This window comes from Olea europaea, chromosome 15 (genome assembly GCF_002742605.1).
Source record: "Olea europaea var. sylvestris chromosome 15, O_europaea_v1, whole genome shotgun sequence".
NCBI classification, from domain to species: domain Eukaryota; kingdom Viridiplantae; phylum Streptophyta; class Magnoliopsida; order Lamiales; family Oleaceae; genus Olea; species Olea europaea.
Genome location: NC_036251.1, coordinates 4,205,238 through 4,214,413, shown reverse-complemented (window position 1 = coordinate 4,214,413; position 9,176 = coordinate 4,205,238). Strand labels below are relative to the sequence as shown.

At 32.6% G+C, this 9,176-nt stretch overlaps 1 protein-coding gene across 1 annotated transcript; it reads right to left on the bottom strand.

Moving 5' to 3' along the window:
* Window positions 1–624: 624 nt before the first annotated feature.
* LOC111411126 (expansin-B6-like) lies at window positions 625–8,228 on the bottom strand. The gene is made up of 5 exons (XM_023041687.1): window positions 8,213–8,228; window positions 2,713–2,772; window positions 2,438–2,550; window positions 2,061–2,251; window positions 625–958 (listed from the first exon to the last, which is right to left on the bottom strand). The coding sequence occupies exons 1-5, from the start codon at window positions 8,226–8,228 to the stop codon at window positions 625–627; spliced, it is 714 nt and encodes a 237-aa protein (XP_022897455.1).
* Window positions 8,229–9,176: the final 948 nt, after the last annotated feature.

The following is a 9,176-nucleotide window of genomic DNA, read 5'->3' as shown; positions in this document are numbered from 1 at the left end:
TACCAAAATTACGTCCCTTGTAATTTGTCTTGTAAAAACCTAATCTAATTACAAATTTTGCACGTTTTCCAGTTAATATCCTATGTACCTTTGAATTCTTTTTATCTTTTGTGTATTAGGGAGGATAAAAGTGTAAGAAGATTTGTGCACCAAATTTTCTATACTATGTAATATGAATCGCTCAAAGATTTCGAGTCATTTTTGTAGAAGGATAGAATGGTCAATCGTGGACATTTCTATCGTGGACATTTCTGCAAAACTTTGAAATGATGCACGTGAAATTGGCGACGATTGTAAGTGTCCCTAAGAATATTAAAGATTTTAATCGATAAGACCTCTGTATAAGCCTAAATTAAGTATTGTGATTATTTGTTAAAATTATTTGCCAAATTCCTTCATTCGAGGAACGATCCCCAAGCTAACATAATAAATATATAAATCTTACCGAATCAAAGAAATCAAATTTTGAGTAACAGGATACCCCAAAGAAGAAGAAGAGAAGAGCATGTATGAGTATCAAACTCCAACATCGGAAAAATTCCTGACAATTAATTTTTAAAACATCCATCAGATGACATAAAAGCCAATGCTAATTAAAATATTTGGAAATAATTCATTTTTAAATCAAAAATTGACACTTGATCTATATTCTTGGCCTGGAGCCCAATCAGCTGGAATCACATTGGTGGCCAAAATTGTTCTCCCGGACTCGATAGTAGTCAGTCTCACAGAGTATGGGCCAATTGAAGTATCTGGGATACTGAACCCAGTTGCCCATGTTGCACCATATGATATTGTCATTGGAAGCACTACATTATTTTTCGAAACAATTAGCTCGACTGCACCAACATCTCCATCTCCATTTACAAACTCACTCGCGAAGGCTAAATATTGCCCTCTGATGGAACCTTTGGCAATTCGAAACACTATTGGGGTCCAACGATATGAACATTGAACTCTGCAAATTCCAAATATAGAAAATGTTAAGAAAATATTGCAGATTAAAATAATTTTATTAATTACAATAAGAACAAAACAAGTAATCTAAAATTGTAGGAAATAATAAAAGAGCAAATGAACTTCCAATCGAGATCTGTGTAAACACAATTTCCCTAAAATAGATTCACCCCCTCACTATAGGTGCTTGAAGTTTAGTTTGTGCATCTATTTTTCATAATACAATGGAAAAAAGTAGACCTCGAGCACTACAGACACTACTCCGACGAATTGACTTAGTATCCGAAAACTATCACCAATACCTTGAAAGAAAGTAAAATTATGTATGTAGACGGAAAGTCAAAATTATGCTGAGAAATGAGTTTTTCGTGTGTCTATAAGGGAGGAAAAGAACTCGGTAAATAGGTTGTATATGAGAATTAACAGGTCAAGAGTTATACCATTAACCACCATTAACACGGCTGTTAATCTCTCCATTAACACAGACATAATCATGAGTTTCAGGAGTAAAAAGAATTTGAAAGGTGTTTTTTTTTTTTTTTGGGAAAAATAATAAAATAAAGGCAAAACATGAACTCTCATAAAGGGTCAGTTTTTAGTTCATTCAATCCATTGCAACCTGCGCACACAAGTTCAAGTTCCAAAGCCTATTTTATTTTAGTCTATGATTTGCACCGCTTGCGCGAGCAAGTAGAGAAAACTCCTATGCTGCACATGATTACACCCTTTCAAAGTGTGATCATATTTAAAGTAGTCATTAACTTTATCTATTTTTCTATGTGGGATAACTTTAAATTAGTTTTCCTTCCAATACGAAACATCTTTCAATGCATCACTTTGAACTACAATTTCTCATTCACCTGAGCATCATTTTTGGCAAATAAATATATGAGTTCGATGTTCTCATGGAGAAGAATACAAATCAATCTTGATCTTCCAAAATAAAAAAACAAGTCCCTCTCAAAATTTATGCCAAAATCAGCCCTTCAATCCATTTCTTCCAACAAAAGTACGATGGAAGATGGCATTTATATAAACGAAAAACCAGAAACTTAGATGATGCTTGTTAACTTATATATTTGTGTTCAATATGAATTGCTCACCTTCGATATTGAATATTGATTATTCCATGTTTTTGCAATGCAAAACCTTGGCCACGTTTAGCCAAGAGTCTAAAAGCTTTGTAACTTAGATCAAAGTGAAAATGCTGATCGTTGCATGCACCAGGACACTCATTTGTGATTGTTATTGGAACCGGATATCCTGAGCATTCCATATTTTCGGTACATTTCACCTGCATACGAATTGCAATTAATTTTGCAAACAAGAGTTCAACCAGGACTAAGTTCATACTCAAGGTCCGTCCTTGATCAAAATGGATCAAACCCATAGAGATCATCTGAAACTATACTTGAGAAAGACATTTTCATAATAAATAATACAAAATACACAAATGAATAGTTAAAAACAATATCAGCACCTGATAGCAAGTTCCGCAACCTGCACCTGATTTAAATAAATCGTTATTTCCAGCAGCTGTCAAGCCATTATAAGGAGCAACTAATCCATCATCCTCAAATCCACAGGCTCCACCTAAAATAATTAATTAAACAGTCATAAGAGATAAAAATCCTATAAATGAATAAAGAAAATAGAGATTTTTTTTTTCGATTTAATGTAAAGTTCCTGTTCTGGGTGGTATCAAAATGCCCCTGTTTCATTTTAATTTTCAACGCGCATGGGTTGAACTTTTACCACTTCCACCAGCGTGCTCATTAGGGCCAGCATAAAATGTTGCTACACCTGGGGAGAAAGCTGAAGCGACAGAAAAATTGAGTGATTTGGCATTTATGCAAGAACAATAGTTAATTTGGGCTAGTGAAATGGTTAGCAAAGTCAACAGAGATAAAGGTTGAGAGATTTTATGAGTAAACATTTTGCTAATTTATTTTCAAAATTAATAATACTTATGCTAGAGAACTATTAGAGGTTGGTGGTTGATTTTATGGTACATGGATGGATTTTATAATGCAAAAAATTGAAATAGTTATCTTTTCTAAATCAAAAGATAGCATAGATATAATTGAGATACTAGAAATCTAACAATTTTCATAATATTAAACTGAGTAAATATGATGTAGCATCTCTAGTCCTTAACACGAGTCTAGATAATTGCTAAATTTCTTAGTCCAAATAGCATAAAGTTAGCCAAGATGCTTGAAATATGGACAATTTTCATAATATTTTACATAATAATATCTATAGTAATGTGCATTTAAGTGGTACTCATATTCATTGATATGTTATTTTAAGCAGGATCCACATTCTTAAAGCATTTGTTTGAAAGAGACATTTTTGGGGAATAATTAATTTTTTGAAGAATGTGTGATAAAACTATTGAGTCACTTGAAAAAAGAATAATATTATTTTGCACTAGTGGTGCTAAAATGCTAGGCTAGGTAGACATACTTGATAGGTTCAATTAAATGAATCATGTTACATTACATTTAAATAAAACTATTATTTAATGTCGTGCAATTGACACCCAAACTGGTGCTGGATATTAGTGGTGCTGAATAGCATTATTTCTTGAAAATGATTTTTTTTTCTTTTTTTAGACATATGGTTGTAAATGAATTTAGAAAAAAAATTATTTTTGGAAAGTCTCTCAAAAAGTTGTAAGATTGCCTATCAATTAATGTCAAATAATTTTCACATAGACTCATGATCACCTCGCATTGACCTATTAATTGAAACAAATGATATTTAACACAAGTCAAAATGGCAACATGATACATCATATTAAATAGACTCTAAATCTTTATCTTTATTTGGATCTATCATTTAATGTCTAGTGATAAGACAAGCTATTTTCAAATACCCACATTTTAAATGGGCAATCAAATGGTCATAGTTTGACATAGAATTTAAGTTAAAGACCTCCATAAATGCACAAGCTTTTGCAGAGTTTACAGCTAAGTTTTATTCTTATTAAATTAAATATAAATTGAGCAATTATCTACTTAATTTGTGTAAATTATGTTATAATTGTCATCAAAAATAGCTGTTTGAAACTTAATTGGAATTGAATAGGAGCAATTGAAAAATAACCGAATTGCAAAAAACAATTGGAAATATTAATGGAGCATTGGTAAAAATTCATAAATTTTTGGAGTTATATTCGACATTTGAAAAGTATGATGCTAAATTACGAACTTTCACAACTACTATTGGGTGAATTACTAATGATATTTGGATGAATGCGACTTAATTATAGATAGTGGAAGATGAAGCACTAAAGTTACATGAGAAAAAGAGTCCAATAGAAAAAAAAATGAATTATTTCTTCTTTTCTTTTCAAACTCTTTGTGCAAACTAATTTGAACAAGAATGTTGCCTAAATTTTGTTCTATAATACATGACTTAGTTCAACAATTAAAAGGAGCTTGTAGGATTTCATTATACACATATATTCGAGTTGACTAGTATGATTTCATTATACACATTATAAGAGTGAATTACCTAAATGGTCACTGAACTTTGCAAAAAAATTTCACGAGGTCACTGAACTTTAAAAATCACTCAATTTGTTATTAAACTTTGTAAAAGGTTTTCCATTGGAAACATTTTCCAAAGTTTAGTGATCATTTGGGTAATTCACTCCACATTATAAAGCCAAAGTGGCCTCTTGGGACACAACCGTTATATCAATTATACGAAAAGAAACTCCAAATGGAGAGAAGAATCAAGAAATTGGTTAAGTTAGAGTTTCAAGATTCTTCCAACCAGAAATTGGAATATTGGAGTAAAATGTTAATCTTTTTCCCCTTTTTCCTTGAAATCTGGTGGTATGACATCAACATTAGTTTTTGACGTCATTGTCAAGAACTATTTTATGCAATATTATTTTAAATTATTTCATGCTTTTGTTCGAAAAATTTTCCTATATCTTCACTAGATATAGATATAATTCAAATGTCATACTCAATGGCAATGATATGCTTATAGGAGATGACTTCAGTAGGAATAGATATAATTGTTAAGGGAATATAATCCCACATCGGTAAAATACCGAAATAATGACCAATATATAAAGAATTGGAACACTCCTCTTAACAAGGTTGACCTTATTAAGATGGACCCCAAGTCTTAACATGGTATCAGAGCCCATTAAGCTCCAACGAGCGATTCGATCCGATTAAGTCTCTAAAAATGAGCACACGGATTTCAAGATTGGTCTGCTCAAAAGAGCCACCATCTTGCGGGGGCATGTTAAGGGAATATAATCCCACATCGGTAAAATACCGAAATAATGATCAATATATAAAGAATTGGGACACTCCTCTTAACAAGGTTGACCTTATTAAGATGGACCCCAAGTCTTAACTTGGTATCAGAGCCCATTAAGCTCCAACGAGCGATTCGATCCGATTAAGTCTCTAAAAATGAGCACACGAATTTCAAGATTGGTCTGCTCAAACGAGCCACCATCTTGAGGGGGCATGTTAAGGGAATATAATCCCACATCGGTAAAATACCGAAATAATGACCAATATATAAAGAATTGGAACACTCCTCTTAACAAGGTTGACCTTATTGAGATGGACCCCAAGTCTTAACAATAATCCACATGTCGTACTGGATGACAATGATATGCTTATAGAAAATGTCTTCCCCATGAATTGATATAATTCTCCTACCTTACTTGATAAGGATGACTTGCAAGACTAAATATTGAATCTTTTATGACGAGGGGAGATCGATTGATTAATATTGTGGGGGTGTTGCATTATAATAAAAATTGATTGTTATTAGCCATCCTAGGGGAAGTAAAGAGAGTTATCTTCTATGATTCGTACGGAGAAGATGTTGACAATGACGTACTTGCGAAATATGTTCGCCTCGCCAAAATATGGAAGTATTGAAGACCAAATAATTCTGGATTAGTAAAGTAAAATCCCTATGGGATATCCATTTATCATTCAACTCAAGAAATCAACAACTAAAGAGAAGAATACATAGAGATCGATAAATAAATCATTACGGAGCCAAATGAATTATGACATTCAGAGAAGATGAAATTAGCATGCAAAAATAAAACTTCATTGATTTTGTTGAAGGTGATGAAGAGATCTAAGTATTCTTAATTGAATTAAAATTGAGCAATTTGGGTAAACCGTATTCAAGAAAGCAAAGGAAAATCTTGGAGGACGTGCACTATGTGGTGCAAAGACAATCTACACAAGTTAAGCTAGACCTTCAAAGCACTGTTCAAAGTGTCATGAAAGGTCATTGCCCAAAGTCGGACTTGAGACTACAAATCAAAAACTAATGGGAGACAACCCATTTTTATAACCCTTTTTAATTTTGTGTTAAATGCATTGCATGTAAAAAATATAATTGTACATTACATATCGGAATTTTTCCCATACTTTCAAAAAAAAAAAAAAGAAAGAGGACATTGTCGTGTGTGGCTGAAACACGGTCTATACTAGGGCTGTCAGATGGGCAAAAATTAAAATTAAAATATACATATATGTCATGGAAAATTAAGAAAAAACATTTACTTCCTGTGTGGTTGTGTGAGATAGAGTACCTTGCTGACTAATTGATGAGTATTTGAAATTGTTTGTGTTTCATGAATTATGAATAAGTGATGCAATTTTTATTTTTATTTTTTCACTAATTCAATAAGATTGATTATATTGATATAATAGCATAAATGAACTTAGGTCAGAATAAACCAAAATCATAATATACACCACATCCACTTAACCAATTAAAAGGAATAGTTTAGGGTACTTGATCTGGAGTTATTTAGATAAGTGGTTGATTACATGTTGAATATTAGTTTGAAATATTTTTGCCTAACAAGTAGAATTTAGGTGAATATAGTAGGGCTTTAATGTCAATTACATATCAAAACAAAATAAAAGCGTCGCACTACTCATGACACGTAGGAAAAAGCTATCGACATTGTGGTATCAAACTAGTCTTGTGTATTTCAGCCATATTCATAACCAATATTTAGGAGATAAACTACCGGAGAAGAAGGTTGTCTACAATGTAGAGTGAAAACTTCCTTAAATCAAAGAATAGATACCGAAAACAAATGGAAACAGTTAAAAATATGAGAACAAAAAGGCAGTATTGATAGTTGCAAAATAACTATAAGCATTGTTTCAACGTAAGTCTTGGATACTTAATTTGGAATTTAAAATTTTGATGTGGGGTATTATCCTTGTTCAAGCTGGAAGTTTGAGACGTTTAAACTTAGGGAAAATTATCACGTTTCAAGGATGTGACTTTCATTGGTGAAATCTAACCAAATATGAGCTGGAAATGAAAGATTGATGTGTAATCAACCTTAGAATATACACCATGGATATGTAATTGAAAAAAAATTTGACGATATGCATCCCACGTAAGAGAAAGTAAATATTTAACTATTAAGTGTAGGAAAATAACAACTTCAAAATTTATATAATATGATTGAATATGCACATACACGTATCAATCAAGCATAAAATAAGTACAAAATTAGTTTTAGTCGCATTACTTTGAGCTTTTTATGAATTATCAAATGGTTTCAATACTTGGTTCTAATAGCAAAGTTATTTAATGTTGTGTTTTATTTGGTTGCTTGTGTGTTCAGTAGATGGTCTTACTCGAGACGAATAAGAGTTTAAGTTTGAATTTATCTGATAAGTACATTTTATGCACTTATTTTAGCTTCTATAAACACTACAACAAAAATGCCCTTTTGCAATTTTCAAAGGCAACATTCATTAATTGAATGTTACTAAAGAAGTCTATGGCGATATTCCAAGAAGTGAATATTGCGATTGGTTAATTTTTTTGAGATTTAGCAACATTTTATAAACAAATGTTGCCAATGTCACTTTTTGCAATGCACTTATTTTAGCTTCTATAAACACTAAAACAAAAATGCCCTTTTGCAATGCTTAAAAGGCAACATTCATTGATTGAATGTTGCTAAAGAAGTCTATGGCAATATTCCAAGGAGTGAATATTGCGATTGGTTAATTTTTTTTCAGATTTAGCAACATTTTATAAACGAATGTTGCCAATGTCACTTTTTACAACATTCAACGACTGTTGCTGAAACTTCTTTTGGAACGCTCAAAGAACGTTGCGAAAAGTTATAAATTCGACAAACGTTGCAGAAAGTCTCACTTCAAACATTGTAAAAATTGATTATACCCGAACTGTAGACTGTTGCAAACACTAATACCTTTCGCAACAGTCATAGAACATTGCTATATGTGCCTTTTGCAACGCGCATTGACTGTTGCAAAAATATAACATTTAGCAACATTCTTGGCCAGTTGTTACTAATACCCACCAAACCCAATTCAAATGACCCATTTAAATTTGCCCAACCCATCTCCAGTTCAATTAAATTCGAAGATTGCCCTAAATCCATCCACTCTCCCTTCGCTTCTAGCTTCCTTCAAATGTACCAGCAGGGGTGACCGCCTCTTGCCTCTTTGCTCCAACTGAACCCACGACGGCGACTTTGGCACTCCCTTAGGCTGCTTTTCTTCTTCTTATCTTCCCTTTACTCTTCACTTTTTCATAAATCAAAATGCGCTGACCCTTTTTTCAACCCTAATCGCGCCACCAAATCGTCGTCATCTGCGCGATTACTCCTCTGCCTGCCAGTTACACCATCGGCCAGCCACCTACTCCTAGTATTTTCTTCCTGCTTATATATTCTATCTGGTTAATGAATTTTACTTGCTTCTAATTCATTAATACTTTGTAATTTACATTCATTTTGAATTCTAATGTGAATTTTTTTTTTTTCAAAAAAGTGGATTAGTTGATAATCTTTTAATATATTATGCTTTCTTTCACGGAGGTTTTGGAGCTGAGACGAGTTTGTTGCTTATTTTCCCTTTTCTCGACTGATAAAGTAGTAAAGAACACTTATATATTTTGTATTTAAAAAACTAAAATAAACTAGGTTAATCCCTGCAGGTGGTTAAGATTAGCAAGGAAAGTATGGTGAAATATGAATTTGACAAGATACCTCACTCTTACTTTGGAATGAATTTTGCAGGTTAACTTGGAAAAATGTTTCAAGGGGCCATTGAGCCCCCACCAGTGAGGTAAACCATGATATACACTTGTTTACAACGTTTCGTTTGTCTCTTCCCTTTTCAATTGTCAGAATAAACCATCCCCCAACCAAC

Coding starts and splice junctions, on each gene's coding strand:
- LOC111411126 (XM_023041687.1), bottom strand. Junction 2,551..2,712: donor TGAGCACGCTGGTGGAAGTG/GTAAAAGTTCAA, acceptor TAATTATTTTAG/GTGGAGCCTGTGGATTTGAG. Junction 2,252..2,437: donor GTTGCGGAACTTGCTATCAG/GTGCTGATATTG, acceptor ATTCGTATGCAG/GTGAAATGTACCGAAAATAT.